The sequence below is a fragment of the Sebastes umbrosus genome, chromosome 18, assembly GCF_015220745.1.
Source record: "Sebastes umbrosus isolate fSebUmb1 chromosome 18, fSebUmb1.pri, whole genome shotgun sequence".
Classification (NCBI taxonomy): domain Eukaryota; kingdom Metazoa; phylum Chordata; class Actinopteri; order Perciformes; family Sebastidae; genus Sebastes; species Sebastes umbrosus.
Genome location: NC_051286.1, coordinates 21,591,201 through 21,616,391, shown reverse-complemented (window position 1 = coordinate 21,616,391; position 25,191 = coordinate 21,591,201). Strand labels below are relative to the sequence as shown.

Sequence of the window (25,191 nt, the reverse complement as noted above, 5' to 3'; positions counted from 1 at the left end):
TTTTGATCAAACTTGACATGCGCACACTCGTGAAACAAGTATGAGATGTGCGTTAACATTAACTGGCAGTGGAAGGGAGGAGGCCCCTCACAAATGCAGCCAGGCACATCATGCTCCAGCTCGGTGTGCTTAGCATTTGAAAGGCAATTGTTGTAAATGGGTGATTGGAGGAGATGGACAACGGAGCTGTGGAAAACATTCGGCTGAAAATGATGTCCTGTTAGTCTGTTAGGAATTTACAGCGCGAGTCAAGTCTGGAACACAGTGAGCAGATGCCACTCTTCATTTTTTTCAACTTTAAATCTACAAGTCCTTCCAGTTTTGAGGTTTCATCTCACTGATGCTTTGAGAATGTGCAAGAGTTGTATAGAGTTGAGAATGTTGTACTATAGTTTCCATACTGAAACAAACTGTCCAGCAGTCTGGTCAAATATCTTCACGGCGATTTAGTGAGCAAAATTAAAAAAGCTCTGAAATGATCCCTCTTTCCTGGAAATCCCCCCCTCCTGTTCATCTGTATATTTCCTTGAAAAAAATGTCACCCAGCAGATGAAATGCTAACCAGATGTTAAGCTGCCATTGGCAGAGGGTGTCCTTTAACTCATAATGGCTCAATAACGCACAAGTTACAGCGGTGCAGCTCACACGTGTCTCAGCTGTGTTTGCTTTAAGCTCTCCCGGCGAAGGCAAAGCTATCTCTGCTGATTGTATAAGTCACTTGTTTCCGTAAGAGGATGGAAAAATATCACGTTCATGCTAGAAAAACAACCATGACATTCCAAAGGAGAGGCAAGGCTTTAACAGTATATATTTGTGATTATCATACCTGTCTGTAATTTGTAGAAAATTGCTAATAATCAAAATATGTCCTGTGTTTACTTTTGTAATTGGATCACATGCTCTCGGGAGATCAGGACGTACCTCTGCAAACTGTTTTGCAGGATGAATGTGAAAAAAGCAAAAGTAAAAATATTTGGATACATTAAAAAAACTCACAATAACACAAAGAACAAAAGTACACTAACATTTAATGAATCCAAGAAAGTGATACATCAATTTGGTGCAGGTATAAGCCACATGAAAGTACAATTACCAGTACTAATCCAGAAAAACAGAAAGTCCACAAAACACTGCTTTCCAACATCAAAGTCAAGTACTATACTATACCTGTCCATATTTACTTTTCACTTTCAGGTTAACACACAAAAAAAAACACAACGTGTCCTGTTTCATCCATAAATCACCACACACTATTGTGTATTTACATTATATACAGAGGTATTGATAAGACAATAACAAATGCAGTGTTTTTACATTTTCATAAACTGGATAAAGTTTCCACTGAACAGCACTGAACCAGCAGGCTGTCCTTGGAAACAATAACCAAATATGAATAGGGCGCCTCAGAAAGGTCATCTTGTCACAGGAAAATTAAGTGTTTTAAAAAATCAGTTATATTTCCCTGTATATCAATGCTTAACTAAATTAAAGATACTGGAAAAATAGATTTTATTCATAGTTACAGTATATATGCATGTTTAAGTTTTTATCTTCACTTTCCCTTAAAATAATCTCTGTCCTTTTCTAGCCTGTCCCTCCAAATACAAAGGACTATAAGTGAGATGAAGTCGGGCTCACATTTCAATGACACTTGATATTCTCCAACAACTGGAACCGTAAAATCATCACAGCCGAAATTGTGAAAACAGCTGAACTTGGCCTGAAAACTGAAGCAGATACAGAATACTGAAGCTTTCTGTTAAATATCCAAACAGATCTGTCCACAAACACTTCAAGGCCTCTCTTCTCCTACCTGAACCTGTCTTGATTTACTACCTTGAGCTGGTGTTTGGCTCACGTGTTCAGGCTCTGGCTCTCTTCAGGGCTCGTCTGCTGGCAGTCTGCTTGGTGGTAGGTATGTCCGGAGCACTTCTTCAAGTGGATGGGCACCTCTTCCTGGCCTCCGCTTCCACCTTTCCTAACCTTATCCTTGTCTCTACGGATCTGAGATGTCCCGCTGCTGCCCTTTGACGAAACCGTCTGGCCCCTGAACAGCTGTGCTCGCTGCTGACAAAGGCCCACCTTACTGAGGAGGATGAATACGTCCCCCCTGAAGGCCTTAGTGAAGATGGCATAGAGGAATGGGTTGGCACAGGAATTGAGCGGGTAGAAGAGCACCAATAAAATCTTGGAGTTGGAGACAGTGATGAGCGGCCGGTCCAGCACGGCTGACATGGCGTAGAAGGAGATCGGCGCCATACACAAGAAGTCAGTAAAGATGAGGACAGCCATGCGCTTGGCGATGTTGGTATCCTTGGATCCAGAACGGTAGTGAGGGTTGTGCACTGCGCAGTAGATCTTGAAATAGCAAGCACAGATAACAAGAAAGGCCAGGATGTTGAGGACCAGCACTGACAAGATGAAGACCTGAGCCGCTGTGGACTGGGTGTCCATTGGGAGACAGATGCTGACCCTCTGGTAACTGCTCACCCCAACCAGTGGGAGCAGGGCCAGTAGGAGGCAGAAGATCCAGCCACCTAGCATCACGGCTGCCGCGTGGTGCAGACGAAGCTTACGATCCAGCCGCATAGCAAAGGTGATGGCGTACCACCTCTCCAGAGTGATCACCGTCAAGGTGTAGACAGACAGCTCGCTCGCGAAGACCGTAAAAAAACCCGCAAGTCCACAGCCAGGGCCCGTCTGCCAGTCTATGGCGTGGTTGAAGTACTCGGATCGTGTGTGGAGGTCTACAGAGGCGATAAGCAGCAGATAAATCCCCATGCACAGATCTGCAAAGGCTAGGTGACACATGAGGAAGCGGGAGACCGAGAGCTTGTAGTGACTGGTGAGCAGCACCAGGAGAACCACCACGTTTCCCAGAACAGCCAACAGACTCACAAACCACACAGACACTCGCAGGAAGCCAAAACCCATTATGTCCTCACAAGGGTTGAACTCATCGGGCACCGGTGCACACGCCACCTCCTCTCCCTCCTCGCACACCACATAATCGTAACGACTGTCAAAGTCTTGGCTGGTGTCCTCCTGGGGGTTCTTGAGGGTCTCTCCGAAACCCACATCCTCATCTGGCTGGCCCCCAAAGTAGGTGTGGTAGTGGAGGCTTCCATGGAAGTCACCTCTCCTCCAGTCTTGCTGGGTCTCTTTGTGGCTTCCGTCATTTGGCTCCTGATCTGGGACTGTTTCCCCCACACCGTCCCCTTGGAGGGAAGGCATGCCGAGGGGCCCCACAGAGCGCTTGTGATGCTGGTCGTAGAAAGCAGTCAGGTTACAGATGAGGTACTCCAAAAAGCTGAAAAACACGTACAGATTGAGTTCATAAAGTAATACTGTAGTCCAAAATTAGACAAAAATACACAGACCTGGCTTCAACCCTCACTCGCACTAAGTGTCAAATCAAATCATTTCATTTATATATCCAGTTGAAGAAAAGTAATTCCTGTTTTGAGAGTCATTATTAGTCTGGCTCAACCTTCTTCCTACAATAACAGCAATGAGTGACATTAATTATGGCAGCACTGAAAGAAGTTATAGGTAAACACGTCAGAGGGTTGCTTCAATCCCTGCCAAGATCCACACCATACAAGTGCAGCTGCCCCACTCGCTGAGGTGGATCATCCAAATAAACGAAAAACACAAGATCATTCTGTTGGACGCTGTTTGTCTTTCAAACGCTATTCGACGAATGCAAAATTAAGAATTGCCGAAAGCTCACCCTCGTTTCTTTTTGAGATTTTTGAAGCCGCAGCAGTGGCTGGGGTAGGTGAGGTTGGCGATGGTGAGGTGCTTGAAGGTCTTGATGGGCGGCAGTTTCTTGAGGGCCCAGGCATTGCGCGCCTTCAGCTCCCGGAGAGAATCCATACCTGTGGTTGGCAGGGAGGTGATCCCTGTTAGGGACACGTCTCTTTAGGACAGAAGGGAATGAAAGAATTTAGGAAGATACATTGTATGCATTAACATACATTTTTTTTTTTGGCTCTAGTAATGGTAGAGTGGTGATGAAAGGAAGGTGAAAGGGGCACCAGAGTTACCGTCAATGCATGGGGCCATTCCTGGCGACATCCTAGCCCCATTGGGGGCTCTTCAAAGGTATTTTTGTGATGTCATTTAAAGTATGCTTTCTGCCAGGAATGATAAAATGTTTGCCTGGGTCAAAACCAACAAAACCATCAAATTCAATATTTCCACAGACTTACTTTCTATGTAACGTTACATTTGACAACGATGTCTTGGAGTTCGGGAAGAACCTGGGCAGTTTTCAGCTGCCTAACGTTAGCCCAACATGGTGAAACAAGTAACATCAGCTAAGTTAACACTGTTTAGCTAACGTTTGTGGGTTAAGACACTGTCTAGGGGTTGCGGCGGTCTCACAGAATAAATGAACTCAATCAACAAACTGTTGCGTTATTGTGAAATATAACGTTAGTTGCTCTAACTAGGGCGACCTAATGACCACATTAGCTCCATTGCGAAACACACAAAGCAGTCGCAGATCTGTAGAATTTATTTATAGAACAACTTTATTTTTTTGACCAACGCGTTTTGGCTTGTGACCCTGATGAAGGCCACAAGCTGAAATGCGTTGGTCTACAAGTGTTGCTGGAGTTTTGACCTTTCCGGATACCTGTACCTTAAATGTTTTGAATTTTCCCCTGAAGTTTATTAATGACTGATATATGGAGTGCTACCCAGTACCTTTCAAGACTAGAATTAACATACTATCAGCTAATCTACAGAGGAGCCAGACATGATAACACCAGAGATCTCATAGGTGGGTTAAACAACACCCTCCATCTGTTTCCTAAAGTGAGCTCCTCTCTCCTTCATCATCTTTAAACTATTACATGTGGTATTTTTTGCGCTCGGCCGTCACGCCAAAGCCAGCTCAAGCTCATCGGGACAAAGACATGCAAGGGATTGACAATCTCAGCAACATCCCGTGTGATCCTATTATCAGGACATTCTGCTGTTCAGCACCGGACGCTCCCCCCTTCCAGGGGCCAAGTAGAGGCCACACTCTCTTTTGCTTTCTTTAGTTTCCTAACCCATTACACCTCGAAGTCATTGTATCTGCTGATTAATTTGATTAAATAAAAGGAACACAAGCCAAACCATTTCGTATTTGCTAAGAGCTCAGTTGTTCTTTTTTAGTCCCATTTGCTATCCCCACTTCTCTTTTTTCCTCTCATGGGGCACATTGTGTAAAAAAAAAAGCAGCACAGACTCTGAGTGTCAATCTGATTTTGTCATTCCCAGATGTTTAGCTCATGACCTCATGGAGGTGACTTCATTCAGGACATGTTCCTCGGTGGAACAGAGGAGGAAGACCTGCACACGAACTCCATTTACCTAACCGGACACTTAATGGTCAGATCAGAGCCATAAAAGCAACTAGATAGCCGTGGTAAAGGGATTTGGCAATCAAACACCTTCAAAATGGAGACTCGGCTTTAATAACCATGGGAATGGCAAAAACGACGACGGTATCAGAGAAACGTCGGGAAGTTTCTCCCTCCCACGCTTGCACACAATGCGTTTCGGATTTCTTGGTCAAAGACACAGCTGTGGAGCAATGATCTTTACTCTTTGATGATATGCTATCCATTTCGCAGACATGTCTCATCCAGTCTGCACATTGTGAATGAGGAAAATGTTCAAATATATCTTCTTGTCATGGTGTGAATAATGAAATGACCAAACAAGGCCTACTATGCATTGCTATATACGCTTTGTAAATTTGAAATATATCATTGAAACAGTAATTCATCCCTCTCTTGCCGACAGTTGGATGAGAAGATCAATACCACTGTTCCGTTTTTCTTATTTTTTTCAAATGTAAACGCCCACTCAACCATTGCAAAAAGCAGTGGCAAAGGTTACCAAACTAAGCTAATCAAAGCTTATCAATAAGGTTATGCATAATGTGGATGCTAGCAGTAGCTGAGTCAAAGTTAGCTGTGCTACATTTGGAAATAACTTAAAGGTTTAGTATGGATTTTTTAAAGTGGGGTTGTATTTATTATCCCGCGCTCTTTGAGGTAAAATTACTGCTTTTGTGAATGTAGTCTGGTATCGTTGAAGAGAGACTTCAATTTCCCATCGGAAAGGGCTGTTCAATGGCGAGGTAAAGCCTCTGTGGACGGGAGCAGCAGAAAAATGTATTTTAGCCACTTCAATATAAGTTTACTGTGAGTGTATACTATATTTAGAATATTTTCACCGCTTTATCTTGCCATCAGACAGCCCTTTCCAACAGGGAACTGAAGCTATTATATCACTGTCTTCAAAACCAACAGTCAGACTCCATTCACAAAAAAACTATTTTGATCTCGCAGAACATGGGAATTGCCGGTCTACCTGAATCGGTCAGTTAGTTTGTGTTATTGTGTGACTTTTGGATTAGAACTAACGTGCCGTCCACACAGCAGTGGCCTACATTGCTTAGGTTCCGTGTCGGTACTCCTTGTCTGCTTCTCCGAACTGGGAGCACGCCGACCGCCATCTAAGTTACTGTAACGTGTAATACTCTGCTGTAGCAGTAAAACCACTGAGTGTATTGAACTGAGCGAGGGTGTGTTTTATTGCTTATGAGTTCAACATTTCATTTGTAAGAGAATACATGTTTTTCTTCTTTTGGAAGTCGCATAGTGTTGCTTTAAAGTAGGCTACAACTGCATCTAACAAGCACAAAAGTGTGTAACCAAAACCATATTCCACCATGATCCAATTTAACAAATTTATCAATTAAAATACATTTATTTAGACAACAGATTAAGTCTTGTCAAACTGTTTCCGTGGTAATAATAATAATAATAGAAAGATGAACATAAATGGATGTCACTGAGTTTAAAATAATGTGGCTCACCTCTTGGAAATAATTAAGTTCGACATATAAAGGTACTGTATGTGAGGAATTGTGTGTAGTTACAAACAGAGCTGATAAGTACGGCCCAAATTTTCAACCCTTCAGGTACTTACAGAAGCATGGGGCCGCTGATGATGCCCGCAAAAGCCCTTTCATCCATCTTGGAAAGATACTTATTCCTGTGAAGGTCTCTGGAAAAGGAAAGCACAAATTTAAGTTTATTAGAAGAAAAGCAATCCTTCACATTTCAATCAGACTGACAGAGGCAAGGCATGGCATCATATTTCCCCGAGCCTCATCACTGCACGTTTCTGTTTATTTTCCTCTCATTTCAGAGGTGAAACATGACAGAAAAAGGTTTCGCTCACACTGTTGATTCAGACAGTATAAGATGTGATGGTGTTCTCCTTAAATACACTGCACCCTCACTACACCATCACCCTGAATCCCTTAAATCTAATAAGGATAATAGACCTGTGAGAGGTGTGTTTGTCTTGGTCAGACTGTGCTGGGATCAGTTCTCCCCTCAGAGCAGATCAGGCGCCAACACAAACACCCATGTGCGAAGACTCACTAGTCACCGACCAATGGCTTAATTAGGCTCTTATAAGGACCTGGGATGTGTGTAGGTGTTGTTAAGGAGGAGAGGGGCCTTAAATTAATATCATTAATACCTCATATCCTGAATATGCAGGATTCTGGACCAGTGGGTGACAAGAAGAAAGAAAACATGTTTTGACAAAAGAAGAAAAGGAAGCAATGCTTACCTGTTCTCTCGTAGTTTATCCAGCTGAGGCTATATTGAATATACAAGTGTGAAATAGATTTATTCAAGTCTGACACAGATCTCGTGTCCTTAATGCTGACTTCCTGATACCCACATTTGGAAACATGTTTTCATGAGAATATATTTACATGAGAAATCCAGCTTAGCCTACTAATCAAGAGCTGGGCTTAGGCCCTTTTTGAGTACATATGAGAAGCCCTGTAGAGACCCAACTGTGATGCCGCTGCTTTTGTAGTGCAATTTTGGGTAAGGAAATACACAGGCCAGATGTCAGAAATTATTTGATCCCGGCAAAATACTGAGCAACATAATTATTGGAGAAATGTAAGACCTCTAAACCGACTGATTTTGATGTCCTAGTGAAAGATATTGTACCAGATTAAAAAAACAAATGTCTCTTCAGAATTTAATTTAATTCAAAAACACTGTTTAAAAAGAATTTAATAAAAAATAACCCTTGAACCTAATACACAAGTTACAACAACATAACACTGATCTGATCATTCAGTGCGATAGTGTCTCAATTAGTTTATAGAGCAATTTTGGGTGAGGAAATACACAGGCCAGATGTCAGAAGTTGCTTAATCCCGGCAAAATACTGAGCAACATAATTTTTTTTTAAATGTAAGACCTCTAAGTCGACTGATTTTGATGTCCCAGTGAAAGATATTGTACCAGATTAAAAAAACAAATGTCTCTTCAGAATTTAATTTAATTAAAAAACACCGTTTAAAAATTATTGGATAAAAAAATAACCCTTTAGCCAAATACACGAGTAATACCAAAACACTGTTCTGATTATTCAGTGATAGTGTGCCGATTAGTTCATGTGTGTCTGAAACTGTTGAACAAAATTGTTAAAGGAATAGTTTGACGGTTTGGGAAATACGCTTTCTTGCCGAGAGTTAGATGAGAAGATTGATAACACTCTCATTTCTGTATGATCCATATGAAGTTACAGCCTGCAGCCGGTTATCTTAACTTGACGTTAAAGACTGGAAACAGCTGAAATAGTCACGCACACAACCTCTGGTAAAACAACAACCTATAGAGTGCTCCAGGGATGACGTATTGTTGTAGACCAACCAGGAAGGTAGCATCGCCCTGGGTTCCTACGACAATAAAAACAATGGGATTTTTCCATTGGGTTTTGGATTATAGCAGAAAAAAGGCTCTGTGGCAAACAAACGTTTATGATACTTACATGTTTTGTTCAGCAGGGTAATCTCCACAAATGAACAACACTTTAATGCTTTTTGAAGTGTGAATGCAATCACCAACAGTAAAAAGCTAATGTTAGGCTATAAACGAACACCAAGGTCACGAGCCCGAGTATACAAAACGAGGCTGTGAAGGCAGCGTGATGATGTTTAGTAGTCTCATTTAGCCACTTGTTTGCAACCACCTTTTTAAAGACACATAAAAGCTTAAAAATTCCCTCATGGTGTATTTATTGATGTAGTTTATGTCGTAGAACAAAATGCTAAAATCGCTTCAGCTCGTATTAACCACAGACCTTATTTCAGGCATCTAACTAAAAACCCATTCAAAAAACCCAATGACTTCGCGACGAGGGAACGGGAAGTGCTAAAATGCAAACTAATTTAGTACTAATTTAGTACTCATTCCTGTTGCACTCTATTGTCGTTAGACGTAAATACGGATTAAATGAGATATGACGTGTTATTAAGTATTAAGTAGCTTCATATTTAGCGTTCAGACATGAGGGTATCAATCTTCTCATCTAACTCTCGGCAAGAAAGTGAATACACATATCCCAAAATGTCAAACTATTTGGAGTTCATATGAAATACCTACACTTGATCTAGCTTGGTCCCATTGAAAGCATGATGTTGTATTTCTCTGAAGCCATTTCCATACAGCATCCTGGAAAAAAAGAAGAAGTTTACACAGTAACATCAAGATAATAGCACTGATCAGAATATGTCCCTTTAGATTTAATAACCAACCTACTGTGTGAAAATATTTTCCATGTGTTGATACCTCACCCGTCTCCACGCAGCAGTGACAGAGATAAGTAGGACCTACTTATTTCACATTCTATGGTGAGGTTTCATCTGCCTGTGCAATTTTGCGGTTTTTATCCCCACATTTTCAGTAACATGCTGTTTTGTGGATTAAAATTGCAATCCCTTTTCCCTCCCAAACCAAACCGCATACATGTGATTGCCTGTTGTGTTTGAGTGTCTGTGTACTTGTTTTTGCTATCTTTGAAAGATTCAAGTGAGTTCAGAGGGAGGACATGTTTTTAAAGTGAGGTCTTTTTGGCCAATCCACACTTCGTCTAGTGGCTATTTTAGGGTTTGGATTGGATTTAGGGATAAAGGACACTCAGGGTGTATTTACTACTGTTTCCATCTAGTTCAAATTTCCCTTGTGCATTTTGTATGAAAGTGTATAACACAAACATACACGCAATTGCATTAGGTGTAAGCAGTTCTTTCCTGTACATTCATGCATGTGCGTATCTGCATGCATATGGTTGCTCTTGCACATATCTGACTTACACTGTCAGCACGTCGCTGGTGATGCCACGGAACGAGTTGGCCGGGATCTCAGTGATGTAGGGATGATCAACAATTTCCCTGCAAAGGAATAGAGAGGAAATGAAGTGGTGTTGTAAATAAATACCTTTCACTTGAAGTGGCATAGGGAGGGTAGGTAGTTGATGAATGTTTTTTGAAGTATTATGGCTCAGCAGGAAAGTTAAATTAGATAGAGTTGAGAGGGTGATGACAGAGGGTGAAGATGTTCACTTCACGCAGACATGCAGAGGGTTACATTATACATGGAAAGGCAGATGCTTATTGACTCAAAAACAAAGATACACAAACGCAGAAAGCACAAACTCTGCTTATGTAACATAACAATAACACAATCAAAATGATTTAAAAAAAATTAAAAAGTATATTGCGAGACAAAGCTGCTCATCTTTCTGACAGTGTTGTTGGTTTAGTTGATAGTTAAAGTAATGGCTCTGAATTAATATAGTAATTAACATTAAAATGCCATAATTAACAGTTTTAGCTAGCGTGGACATTGATTGGTGTGCTTAGTTTAAAATGGTAAAGTTACAGCAACTTACAGTATGAAGTTCATGTCATTAGAGCGGATGTTGCTCAAGTCAGGGAAGAAAGAAAGGCCGGTATTGAAAATTCCCCTGAATAGCAAGAGGATAGAAACTGTCAGGACATACAGTAGACACAACAGAGACTACACAAAACAAATGATAACAGTGTAATGAAAATGTATAGTGGGCATTCCTATTATAATAATAATCCTAAAGATCTGAGTTTAGTAGACGCATCTTTAATAATAACTAGCCCACATTTCATATACTGGCATATTTATTTGTGACACCAAATAGGACAATTGTCTGCTTTATGATAGAGGGATTGCCTCTGCACGGCTCTCAACATGGCGATGGCTGAGCCGGCGGCTAGCAGTTAATGGAGCTAGCAGCTAACGGTGCTACCGGTGCAAACAATAGCAACACAGCTATTAGCAAGTTAACTTGGGGGCGACCCGGACGTAATGGCCGTTATGCTTCCGCAACGACACCGTGGGTTGGGACGGTGTTATCAGCCATAACCGGCGCCGATTAGCTAGCCAGTGTGACACACAAACAGGAACTCACATGCACTAACGTGTATATAGGCCTACGCACGGCCAGAACGGCGGCTACGTAAATAGAGAAGCTCGGATTACAACACACACAGAGGGAGTCTGACTTCATTCTCTGCTCAGGTTGCGATTACTCCACTATTCTATATCTTTACACAGCAAATAGTTAAGAACCTTTAGGGCGCTTTCACAAGCCATAGTCCGCTTGGCTGGTTCGAATCAGTGTGAAATTGATACTTTTGGTTCATTTTCTGTTTGTTTCGGTTTCACAGTGCACAAATTAAAGTGGACCAAATAAAAAAACAATAATCTGCTGAGGGGCGTGTACGAAGGATCTATTTCGTCTCGAGAGCTGACACTTCCATGCAGGGAATAGCAGACTTTGATATATCGCTGTCGAAGTGTTCACTTTGACTTTGCACTGATCTACTGTGCGCACGAATCTCTTCTCAAAAAACGGACTTTATTTATCATATTCTGTTCTCTTCGGATGTCAAGCAAATATCGGACTTCTGCAGAAGGTCATTTACCTGTGGCCATCTTGGTTAGCTTGGAAACGGTCCGAGACCACCTCTCGCAAGCGGTCTCGGACCTTTTGTTTTGGTCCGTACCAGATAACTGCGCTCACAGACAAACAACCCACACCAGGGGTTGAACGTACCAGAGTTCTATTAAAACAGACTAAATGTTGGCTTATGAAAGCGCCCTTAAAGGACTTTTAAGTTATCATGAGATCAGGCCAGATACTTCAATGTCTAAATTATTGCCAGACATAAGCATTTCAAATATAGATCCCTCATCTTTTTTGGTAATGTTGTCAGTATGTGGAATTCAATGACAAAAAGAACATGCACTGAAATATACTCACAGGTATTTGAGGTTTGGGAGATTTTTAAAGGCTTCTGGGTCGATGTCGGTCAAACTTTTTGCATTACGAATCTCTCTGAAAGACCAGACAAGAAAAAAACAAATGTCCTGAAAATGCACTTTCACATAAAAATAAACTCATTCATACAAAGGTAAATGACAGAAGTGTGTGGTGGCCACTCTGCAATTATTTGGACGCACATTCAGAACCACACACTGTCTTAAAACCTGCTGACATAACAGGACAAGGTGCATGCCAGTGTGCGAGAGAGGGGAAACTCGGTGCAGACAGCCAGGACCGGAAGTAGAGTCCAATTAGTGTTTCATTAGTGTGTTTACTCTGGTCCGCCCTGGGCTGGACTGAACACCTCTCTCTCTGCTGTCTGAAGCCATGTGGTGCTCTGGAACGCGTGTCCTGGCCCTCCTTCACACACCTGGCAAACCACACTCGACCCAGCAGACAGACGTGGTCAGGTCAATGGGAGTCACTGAGTGTGAGGGGTTCATCTTCTTAGTACTGAGGGCAGTTTTATCAGCCAATGTAACCATTGCATTGTCTGTCAAGCAGACTATAAAAAACTCCTGAGTGGCAACACCTGAGCCAAAGAAGTGAGGTGAAGAGTTTGAATCTTTGTCACAACTCCTTGAACTCCAGAGGGTCGGTCGCACAGTGCTGACGTGAATTTGATTTCCTTTTACATGGATTTTCTATTGATGAAGTTTGTGTTTCTGTGGGTTGCGGGTGGTCTTTTCTTTCCTCAGGCATGCTGGGGCAAGTCACGATAATTAAGTCTGAAAAGGTTTGCGCTCTTGATTCCAGCCTCACTTAAAAAGTAGAATCAGGTTAATGTAGCCAGTGTAAACAGTACCATCGTCACATAGGAAAATAGCCTTGAAAATGAATCAGTGCATTTCATATCTCGATTATATGACTATTAAATCAGGCAGACAATGCTCTTATGACCAAACTGCTCACTTTTAGTTTATGTTTTTAAAACATTTTATGTCTTTTTGCATATGAAGAGCCTCTTCTAGTTTTTTTGTCAGTGTGCGAATCTTTTTCTTTTTCATCATTTCTACATGATATCTATGTGGTCATGTTAAAGCAGCAGTAATTGATTATTTGGTCACTTGGGGGCAGTGTAACAATTTGTAAACACAACAATGACCTATTATAACCTTATAAAGGTGTTAAGGTGAACGTGTTAGCAAACTGTTGCCAATTTTAGTCCTCCAACAGACACCTTGTACCATTAGCATTAATTTAGAGAATCATGTTTCTGACTACCAGACAATTGTGAGTCCAATATTATCTGCTCTTTTAGCTTTTTTTTGGTCTCCACCAACTTCTGGGGAAAATCTGTCTCTTTAGCTGCTAAATGCTCCACTATGTTCACCAGCATGTTGCTAACTTTCTTTGTCTTCTGTTTGGTGTTGGGCTGGTAGCTAACAGCATGTTTATCAGAGCTTTTTCTTTTGCTGAAAACAGCTGCCTTCTGTGGCTGGAAATGAGTTGAGGGTTATGAAATGAAGTGAGACTGTGTGATTTAAAGCCCCCTGAGGCAAATTTGTGATTTGTGATCAGTAGGCAACCTCTGGGTCTGAGAAGTGAAGCCAATGCGAAAGTGCCTTAAACTTGCATTCTATCTAATGGCCAGCAGGGGGCGACTCCTCTGGTTGCAAAAAGAAGTCTGATTGTATAGAAGTCTATGAGAAAATGAGCCTACTTCTCACTTGATTTATTACCTCAGTAAACATTGTAAACATGAGTTTATGATCTCAATCGATAGTTTCAAGTCTTCTTCAATACAGCATGATGTTCATTTAGTAAATTATGGTCCCATTTAGAGTCAAACAGACCATAAAGCATGGGATGCTACCACGGTGTTATCCAGTCTGGGTGTTGTCCATGTTTTCGCCTTACAACTTTAACCCTTTCACAGTGTGTTTCCAGTTAATGAAAGTTAATTATAACCTTTTTGGTCGCCTAATAACATCTTATTCCGTGTTTGGTTGTACTTAGCTCCATCCTCTCGTGTTACTTCTGGTTGCAAAAAAAACAAGATGGCAAAGGCCAAAAAATCTAACTCGAGGTTTCAAAAAGGCAGTCCACAAACCAATGGGTTACGTCACGGTGTCTAGGTCCACTTTTTAAATACAGTCTATGTTTGTGATATTGGGCTATACAAATAAAATACACTTAAAATAAGGCGTAAAACCAAAACAATGAGCTCAAAGGCGCTATAAAGTTGCATAGAGCTGAGAGAAACTGCAGTCGGGTAACGATTTGTGACTACAAGTGACGCTTTTTACATTTACACATATCAATTTGATCCATAGTTAATATAAAAATATTGATTAATGCAGCTTTAATGACACAATTTATTCCCTGTAGATGACCCAAACAAACTGCTGCTGTTGTTGCTGCTGTAAAGACAAAAATACATACTTTCCTTTATGCCAAAGTTTTATTTTTATTATTTATTTTTTCCCACAAATTGCCAAAAAACTTAGTAACTTTCATACACTATAGGTTGACCATCACTGTACTGTATCATTTGCCAACAGATGACCAAAACTGAGATTTATCTATATAAAAAAAACGAATTTTTTGCTTCCCAGTTAAAGCCAAGAATTCTTGCCAGCGGTGGTGGTTTCACTTGATGGTGGCATGAGACAAGCTTCACCCAGCCCCCTCTGAAATCTCAGCTCCGACTGCAGTCTTGGATCCACAGCTGCTGTCGGCCTCGAGCAGCCAACAGGAAGCAGAGCATTAATTTGTGTCTGACCCTGAAGGAAACCCGAGAGAGATGCCATTATCTGATGTATGGCACTACACCACACCAATCAGTGGCAAATAGGCCCCGGAGATCCAAAATACACCCCCAGAACACTGATACAGCCCTCAGCTCGCGGTTTGAATTATTGTTTCTGTCTGTATTTCGATGTCTGGAATTCAGCAGCTAATAAGGAAAGACTAAAGGGAAGGATAATTAAGTAAAAATATGACAGCCAAATGATACACACACACATGCATCAAGTCACGTCAAATTAATTTCTGTAGCTGTTAATCATAGTTACTGTCTCAAACGGCTACACATGCCCACATTTTATACAGTAATTGAAGGGTGGAAACAAATTGGGCAGGCTGCACACAAACTGCTGTTACAAAGATGCTGTAACTTGGAACAAATCATTCACATAGGCAGGAAGTCTTGCAGTAATATATGAAGTGCTAGGAGGTGTTCTAGCTGGAGAGTGTGTGGTCCACCCGGAGACTCAGCCATAAATCTCTATCCCATAATTGAGAATAGAGTGCACCTTGCTAGACTTTTTCCCCTGAGCTGCTTCAACAAGAGCTGGAGCATGAAGAAGACGAGGAGAGAAGCCAAACACGGGCTGTTGTTCGGGGGGCCTCTCCACTCTAACATGCTTATTCTGACTGTCTGTTTAGACCAGGCTCAGTAATAATGGCTCAGATAATTTCATCAAATTGAATTGCGTCTAATCTAATTTGCATGTCCGCAACGGGGTCTTTCTTTTGTCAATTTTTTGAATTGCGAGTGAGGCAAAACTGCTCTGATGAGGAGCATTAAGTGGTGTGCAGGGGGAGAAATAAGCTTCTAATGTGTTTCTCCCTTACTTCCATTTGCTGCCGGCAAGGTTCAGAATTAAGCATTTTTCTCTCCAGAGAGCAAATGGAGCAGCTTAATCAATAAAGATCGATAAAGAGCGTGCCATTTTCCTTTAGTTACTCACATGTGGGTGATTTTCCTCAGGCTGTGGAACGAGTGCCTCTCCAGCCTCTGCAGCGTCACATCGACTGATATATATCTAAAAGAAATACACAGTGCTTACACCAAATCTAAAGTACAAATTGTCTTTCTAACATCAAAATAATGCAGTTTTTTTTAACCATCAGTCTAACTTGTAAGAATGAAGGTACTGTGCAAGTGTGCAGGCGAAATATAAGACATGCTTTTATAAATGAGTTTGAGTGTGGGGCTCTAAAAATGATCCTACAGCCTGCAACTGTTTCCTGAATTTATCAACCCACCTTGCCTAAAGCTGGGTAATTTTACAGGTATGCACCCCACATATACATTACCCAGTCATCAGTCACTATGCTCCCATTTGTTATTACTTGGTAACAAGTATGCTCTTTAAATAAACCATGAATTTAGCACTCGATAAACCTTAAAAATGACTAGAAAAAACACACAATTTTGTTTAGTTATTATAGGCGAATCTGACTAAATCTGACTGACATTTTGTTGGTTTTCTATCATGCAGTCTATCATTTGGCTGTTTGAGGCTTACAAAAAACTTCCCATCCACTCCTGTCTCCCTTCATGCATGACTTGGACGTAGACGTCGGACTCAGCGGCTGGGGATCAAGTGTATATTTTGCCTCTACACTGAGACTACACCTATACTGGGAGTCTAAAATCACCACACACCCAAAACGCTCTGCTGGAATACCTAGTCAATGTCCAAGCCCCGCTGCGGTTGAAGTACCAACATTCCTATTGAAGGAACGCATTAGCGCTTCCAGCTGTGATTAGGAGCCAGCGGTGATACTAACCAGAGAGCATATCAGCTGCTTGGGTGGGAGACAGAAAGGAAAGGGGGTGGGCAGTGGGAACTGGGAAAAGGTCCCTACTTTTTAAGCAAAGCAGTTGAAAGGCAACAGGTGGATGAGTGTAACTGCAAAGGGTTGTGTTTGAATAGCAGTTAATGAAAAGTGTATGGAATAATCCCACTGGTTAAAAGCACTCACATCCTTGATATGTTGACCATGTTGGCAAAGGCGTCTGCTGGCACGGATGATAGGCGGGTCTCAAAAAGCCATCTGGTTGGGAAATAAAGAAGGGGATTTTAGCTGTCACAAACACGCGTATTTAAATAGCACAACATTAGGCATTTTAGGCTTTTCACGTGTCATTTGAGAAGAAATAGTCATTCCCACAAGTCCTCTTAAAATGACAAATTGTTGTTCTTACAATTAAATTTTTGTACAGACTAAATCAATTAGATATAACATGTTAGATGGTGATTTAGAGGTGCTGGAAGGTGGATTGTGTTACTGTTGGACAATGCAAGGTTGTAGCTCTTTCCTCCTATTTCAAGACTTTAAGCTAAGCTAACTGTCTCCTGGTTATAGTTTCAAATTTAACGTGATATGAGAGTGGTAGCAATCTTCTCACTAACTCAAAGTAAAAAAACAAAACACCAAAGCGTATTTCCCAAAATGTCAAACAATTTCATGGATGGATGAGGCTAAAATCTTGCAAATGGATATTTTCTGAGTATAATGACATTCAATGTGGCATTGTGGAAATGCTCGAGATTCTCTTTGCAATGAAAGTGATTCTGTTATATAAAGATAGTTTTTGTCTTTACAATTGTTCAATAACTCTAGATAGGAAGAGTTGTAAAGGTAAGAAGGAAGGAAAGACAGATAAAGGCCCTACACTAATCACATGAAAGGTTTCTTTGAAGTAAATGGTGAAACAGACCCCCTACTCTAGGAACATGGGGAAAAAACAAAGACTTGGATCTGACTGGACCTGAACTGGCAGCCAAATCAAACAATGTCTGGGTCTGTTTAGGACAATGTTTCAGAAAGTAAGGTTAGGACCTGTGTAGGATACACAGAATAAAAACGGACCTGCCTTGTTCAGGATAAATTAGTACCCAATGTTACAGTTACGCTGTAAAACCATGGGTTACGATATGAGGAAGAAAATATTTAGAATCTGATTCTTGTTCCTAAACCTTTAAGCGTGTTGCTGTTTTAAAGTAAAAGAAGAAATTGTTCAAAATTGAAAAATTCAAAGAATTTCAAAAAATATTTCAGAAAGCAAAGTAGTTTGACATTTTAAGAAATACACTTTTTTTTCTCGCTTTCTTGCTTATTGGATAAGAAGATCAACACTGCTCCCATCTGTAAATATGAAGCTATAAAGTGTTGCAGGAACGAGTCCTAAAACCTGGAAATAAGTTAGCATTTTTTGCACTTCCGGTTCCCTCTCGAAATCTTTGGGTTTTAGTTAGATGCCTGAAATAAGGCCTGTGGTTAACACAAGCTAAAGAGATTTTCACGTTTTGTTCTACGATATAAAATACGTCAGTAAATATCCCACTCGTGAATTTTGATGCTTTCATGTGTCTTAAAAAAGGCGATTGCTAATAAGTGGCTAAATTAGACTACAAAACGTCATCACGCCAACTTGTCTGCCCTTACAGCCTCGCTGTGTATACTCGCGCTCATGCGAATGTGGTGAAGTTCATATATAGCCTAACGTTAGCTTTTTACTTCTGGAGATTGCATTCACTTTTCAAAAATCATAAAGTGGGGTTCATTTGTGAAGATTATCCAGCTGAACAAAATGTGTAAATATCAAAAACATTTGTTTGCCACGGAGCTCGGAAAAATACGTCATACGTCGTCTATACCTTAACTATTCAAGGTCAATGCCTAACCTTAACTATTCAAGGTCAATGTTTAACCTTAACTATTCAAGGTCAATGTTTAACCTTAATAATCAAGGTTAATGCCTAACCTCAACCATCTCGTAAGAGTTTCGCAATTTGTGTTACCCTCTACGATCCATTTTTACAGCTAGTCATAATGTATAATTTGTTTAATGTGATCTTGCTGCAGATGTTGTTGTGGTGGATTTGTGAATCACAACATCGTAGAGGACAGAGATTAAGATGGTAGTGACACGTTGATGTCATGTTGTACTCCAGGGCCACCCTGCCTGAAGTAAGGGTGCACATTCAGAGTTTGTTCCACTGCATCCTGTCTCAACTGGCAACAGTGTATGTATCCATTTGGAAACAGGTAAAAGATGACTCCGTCATCCACCATCTTCATGCACCTTTGGTTCATCACGGGAACAATAGACTAATTCAGAGGCTGAGATCTGGCCCAGTCTGAATCAGTCACACGGGAGCACAGCACCCTGCACGCGCTCTGACAAACTCAAACAAACAGAGGGACACAGAGCAGACCCTGACACCAAACACCCCCATCAGAACCGCGCTGTTCTGCGGCCGCGCTCAAACCCAAATAACCAGCACGCATTTTCTCTGAGGAGCGCGGCGAGAAGACCAATGAGCCCCATCTCGGAGTCTCGAGGAGAAAATTACTCCTCCAATTTGTCATTTTGGATAGAAACCCGAGAAAACAAACAGGTTGGGAATTGAGTTTGAAGTGGGGAGAAGCCACACAATTCATATTATTGCCAGCGTTGGATTGACAACATAGCTGTGTTTACTCAGTGGGCTCTGTCTCATTTTGATGCGTAATGGTCTGTGGTGACTGGTTGAGAGGGCCACTTACATATTCTGCTGCACATTCAACCTCCAGTGCAATTCAATGTAAGATCCCATCATGTAGAAATGCTGTCTAAAAATAAAAAAGTCAGAATTGGACATGCACTACTTTTACTACTTCTTTTTTACTTAATTTTTCTGTTCTGATCTTGTGTGATAGGAAGAAAAAAAGAAAGTGGTTAGGACAGGTGGTGGTTGACAATGATTCACCTTTTAAATTATATTCTAGGTTTTTATAAAAGATTACTTTTTGTTTTCTCATAAATACGTGAGATAATTATTGCAGAATGTGAAGTAACAGTAACAATTTCCATTACATGATCCATCGGTACAAATTAATAGCTGGGAAACTGTCAGTATTTCCAGTAATCTCGGCTACAGCTCATCATGTTCACTGTCCCACTTCTCATTTTACAATTAATCCCAGTGCTCATCTGTTACCATTCAAGGACCGGCATTAGGATTTCACTCTTTCAGTCAGTTTTATTAGATGAGAGGTCGAGGGACAACGAGTATAACGAGTTATCACATGTTCAAACTCCAATCCAAAAATTCTGAGGTTTTTGAAAGACTGGAACTGCCGTGTTTTTTTTCCCCCTTTTCCCCTTGAAGTCTTTTTTTCCTCTTAATTATTCTCAAATGGAACTCCCCGGGTGTTTGAGAAATGTGCTGTAAAAGGTAAATATTGTATTTGAATGCATCGTCCAGACGCAGTCGGGAGTCACGCTACGCAGGCTTTTAAGCGTGTCTGTGCTTTCCTTTCCACCTCTCTGACTCCCAGTGACACATGGAGTAACCTGCACAAGTAGGCTACACACACACAAAGGACTCCAATCTCTAAGTATCCACATATGCACACTCACAGACACGAACAGACGTCTGCTTTGCATTCACATTTTGTTTTTTGAATAGAACATTATTCATCCTCCACAATATCATTTTTAACCAAACTCTTATGTTAATAAAAGGGACGTTTTCAAAATGATTGTATTGATAAAGTAGGGTTTTAAAAGCAATTTGGCAGCACAAACCTCCACCAATGTTGAAAAAAAAGTTGTATTAGTTTTGGGAATCATGCTTATTTGCTTTCAAGAAGAGAGTTAGATGAGAAGATTGATCGCACACTTTGTACACTAAATCTAGTTAAAGATAGAACCAGCAGCCAGCTCCATTAAAGGGGAACTACGCTCTTTTTCAAAATTCCTACATGTCATTCATATTGTCTAAGACAGTCCAAAAAATATTAGTAAACATGAACAACTCTCTCCCAAATCCAAAAACCAGAGTGCTAAAACTCAAACTTGTGATTGTCATAGGCCATAAAGTGTGGAGCTGCTCCGTAGACAATGAATAGAGAGAGATGTTCTAGATGACACTGAGAGCACCCAGGGGAGTATGGTCTATGAGTATATGGGAACATTTTCTGTTTCACAGCTGAGAACATTACAATAAAATAAAGCAAATTTTCGGTATAAAAATGATTCTGTGGGTCCACGAAATCAGTCTCCCATTCATTGTCTATGGAGCAGCTCCAGACTTGTTATACCCTATGACATCACAAGTTTGAGACTTACTTCTTTAGTTTCCGGCTTTGAGAGAGAGTAAGTCATGTTCACAGATATTGATCAAACATTCCTAGGCCATGGAAATAACATATGGGAATTATTAATTTAGGTGGTGTTCCCCTTTAAGTTTAGCTTAGCACAAAGGCTGCAAACAGGGGGGGTACAGCTAGGTGAGCTCTGTCCAAAGGTAACTCCCTTTTCCTACCAGCACCTCTAAAGGATAGTGGTATCGATCTTCTCATGTAACCCCGGAAGCAGATAGCGTAATATTTCCCAAAATGTTTAACTTTTGTGTTCTATTTTAACTATTTGAACCAAAGACGATGTTTTATCATGTAAATCTTTAGTTGAATTTTGACCCTACCAAAACATAATCAAGCAGGGGACACCGGGGGCAACAGTAACAAGGGGCAATTGTAACATTACAAATTGCTCCAATCAAACGAGACGGAACCATGAAAAAAAAGTGGTATAAAAGTAATAAATTGTTTAATGGATATGAAATTGTTTTAACTATATCTACTTTATTACTATGTAGTTTATTGTGGTCCTTGGTATTTATATTAAGGTATTACATCTGTTGTTACAATAACCACTGCACCCGAAGGCAGATGTAACATTTGACTTATAATGTTTCAATCAATATTGTGACTCTAACATTGCTTGTAAAAACATTTGATCACTGTTAACAAATAGAACACAAATACAAGTTACCTATATAAAAATTGTATCCAAATGGTTCAAGAGGTTTTTGAGTTATGACATCAAAGCCCCCAAAAATTGTTATGATTGCCCCCGGTCTCCCCGATCTACATATCTAAGCTTAATAAGTGGTTTAAATCTTGGCCTAGCTGGAGACAGTAGAACTGGACTGCACTGGCCTGTCCAACAGGGCAACAGGGTCATTCATTCCTTCGTGTGAGTACAACAAAATCAAACTCCCTCACGCCTCATCTGCTAGAAAATCCCGCTCAATACACACAGTCTATTTCGGGAGTATTTGGCAGATATTTTTTATCAGGAGGGGTGACAATCCAGAGCTTGGTGGCGTGCTTTCATGCCTCTCCATCCTCCTGGAGGGCTCTGGGTAAACTTTGGGCAGGAATGTGAGGAAATTGCAGGGGACATCGGGGGCACGTGGTCAAGTGAATTGGGGCAGTGATCGGGAGATAATTTTATGTGATGGGTGCTGTTGGAGGCGATGCAAAGAGGTGTTTGGGATTTAAGGATGTTCATTAGAGAGCCCTACATCAGTGCTTTTGAGGAATTCGAAGAGAAACAGCGAGAGAGAGCACCAAACTGGCTATTTCCACAACAACATAACCAAAAATTCAGTTTATAGGCTACAATGTAACAGTGCCGTCAGTGCTGATTTAAATGGAAATACCCTTTCTAACTCTTCCAGTTCTATGTTTCCACACATGCCTCGTAGTTCCTCTGAAGGGCACGTGTTTCCATCACTCAAGGCCATGGCAAACTGGTTGCTCTCACTCTGTTGCATAATTTCTGTCCCATACTTAAGCAATTTAGGAAGTGTAAAAGCCACGCTACATTTTTCAGAGGTGACCCTGACACATGACATCATGCCGGCTCCCAGGATTCTTGACGGATTCTTTGGGGTCTCAGATAACAAGACGACAGATTGCACACAGATCAGCTGTTGGTTATCTTTTTTTTTTTTTTTTTACATTTCTGTTGGTTTAATTGTCACAAACAACATAGCTTCTTCTCCACTGTAATAATGATGATAAGGTTTTTTTTAATTTTTGGGTGAAAGAAGGTGTAAAACCATGATTACAACTTGATACTTTCTTCCCCTTTACACTTTATCTCACTGTAAATTGAATATCTTTGGATTTGGGGGTGTTTGTTGGACAAAATAAGCAATTTGAAGATGCCATATTGGGTTCTCGGGATTAAAATTTTCTGACATTTTATAATTTCAGCATTTATTTGTAAAAGATAATCAACAGAAAATCCCTTATGAAAGTAATCATTAGTTGTGTGGCCCTATAGCTGGCAATAATATTATGTGATATTACTGTTACTGGAAAGACTGTTCTTGAAAAGGTGAGTGGGTGTACTTCAGTGTGTACCGTAGTCTGATAGCTGGCAAATAAGATGAGCCCATCCTCTGAATAGTGTGCGTCAAATGTTAACTTGGCTGTTTGTGAACTAGCACACAAAACATCAAAGTTGAAGCTGAATGAATAAATGTGAGCAGGTATGTTTGTTTTTTTTTCTAAAATTTTCCTAAAATGCAAAAAAAAAGAAAGCTACAGTGAGCACTTAGCTTTCATGAAACACTGAAAAGTATCCTTCTTTATTTTCCAAAATGTTCTTGTCCACAGTGTGTGTCTGCAGTACATGCAGACTACATGCAGGACCCTGAAATGTTGAAATGTTTATCCTACAGCCTTCTGTGAAGTTTTCTGAACTGGACATTGCAGGGTTTCTTCTCTTTCTCTCTCTTTATCTCTGTCTCTACCCTAAATCTAACCTCATATCTTAAATACGGTTAATCTACAATTAAGACTTAGGGACATTAATAGCATGTTAATATTAGGTATCCTGTAAATGTGTAATGAATATTAAAGAATTCATGAAAAATCCCAAATCACAACTAAACCTGAACCAACCACAAATAAAGAAAAATCAACTATATATTTGGGAAATTCAGGTTGTGTTTTTTTTTTAGCCTCTCAGTGACTTGTACCTGCTTTATTTTATAGGATTGTTATAATGGTGGAATAATGGCTGCATTGTTCTTTTTTAGTAGCCTTTATAATATTATGATGTGGTCCAAATTGATTAATTATTACAGTCATTAAAACATTTTCCAATAATAAATTATTCATAAGTTTAGTGTTCAAGATTGGCTATACATTTCAGACCAAATCAAAAATAGCCTATACAAGCCCCACTGACAACTCTGTTAGTCGCACTGAAAATAATACCTTAAAATGGAATAACCACTTAACATCACAGACAGACTCAAAGTCCCTCTGGGAGCACTTTGAAGGAATATTCATGATTTTATAATGATTTTTTTTCTTTAAGGGTTTAAGAGCACTTTATACATTGAAAATGCATGAAAAAAAAAATCACTTTTACAGATGTACGCCTACTTACAGTGTCTCCGTGCTGGCTGGAAACCTGGGGAGAATATCAATGTCAAAGCAGGAGATGGTGTGAGTCTTCCACTCGGAGCACTCGCAGACAGCAGGGCAGCAGTCAGACTCCTCAGACAAGCTGCTGATCTGGAGAGCGACGAGCGAAAACAACGCACATGTTATCACCACCTGCATGCTGGAAGTCGGTTCAAAAATATCCCTAATGACTTCTGTTTTTCCTTGACAGTCCTCTTGGTGTCCACAGCAACACGTTATTTATCAATTTCTAGTAAAGCAGTCTAATCTATGCTGTTTGTTTGTGGTGTATAATCCCCAGGTATAGTGGAGCTGCTGCAGGGCCCTGCAGGAGTGTCTGTAAGGTTGTGGAGGTGTGGATGCTGTAGGAAGGACAGCAGCAGCTCTGTGGTGAAGGGCTGGAGGTGGTCTTCTTCAACTCGAGGGGAGGCTGGACTTCTGAGACACTCTTGTGTTAGGCTGGAGAATAGTTTGTCTTTCTTTTCCCCCCTGAGCCCTGTATTTTATTGTATTCTGTCCTATAGCATACAATAAATAGTACAGATAGATAGATAGATAGTAACTTTATCGATCTTTATTGAGGGAAATTCAAGTTTCCAGCATCACAGTTCCATAGTGCAAAACATGTTAGTTAAAAGGCAGTAAAAAAGTTAGTAGTGCAAAGTACAAAAAAATATACCAGATATAAAAATACAAGGAGATGAAGAAAACTGTTAAAAGGGAATATAGTGCAGGGTAACAGCCTTGATACACGACTATTAAAAAAGTGAATATAGTGCAGAGAGACTGTTAAAAGGTGAATATAGTGCAGAAGAGACTGTTAAAAATGAATATAGTGCAGAAGAGACTGTTAAAAATGAGTATAGTGCAGGGTGACTCCAGTAGCTTAGTCCCTACACGTTTCTATAAGTCCATGGATACTGGATACTGTAGTACCCTTACAAAAAAAAT

The 25,191-nt window shown here is 40.5% G+C and overlaps 1 protein-coding gene across 1 annotated transcript; it reads right to left on the bottom strand.

Moving 5' to 3' along the window:
* Positions 1-1,011: 1,011 nt before the first annotated feature.
* Positions 1,012-24,608, bottom strand: tshr (thyroid stimulating hormone receptor). Its single transcript, XM_037750903.1, has 10 exons — positions 24,224-24,608; positions 16,963-17,034; positions 15,942-16,016; positions 12,184-12,258; positions 10,777-10,851; positions 10,199-10,276; positions 9,489-9,557; positions 6,997-7,074; positions 3,734-3,922; positions 1,012-3,310 (listed from the first exon to the last, which is right to left on the bottom strand). The coding sequence occupies exons 1-10, from the start codon at positions 24,397-24,399 to the stop codon at positions 1,855-1,857; spliced, it is 2,343 nt and encodes a 780-aa protein (XP_037606831.1). The 5' UTR covers positions 24,400-24,608; the 3' UTR covers positions 1,012-1,854.
* Positions 24,609-25,191: the final 583 nt, after the last annotated feature.

Excerpts from the sequence above, each read along its gene's own strand:
- tshr (XM_037750903.1), bottom strand. The coding sequence starts at position 24,399 with ATGCAGGTGGTGATAACATGTGCGTTGTTTTCGCTCGTCGCTCTCCAG. Across the intron at positions 16,017-16,962 it reads ATGGTCAACATATCAAGGAT|ATATATATCAGTCGATGTGA; the intron begins GTGAGTGCTTTT and ends TATTTCTTTTAG. Across the intron at positions 12,259-15,941 it reads CTGAGGAAAATCACCCACAT|AGAGATTCGTAATGCAAAAA; the intron begins GTGAGTAACTAA and ends CTGGTCTTTCAG.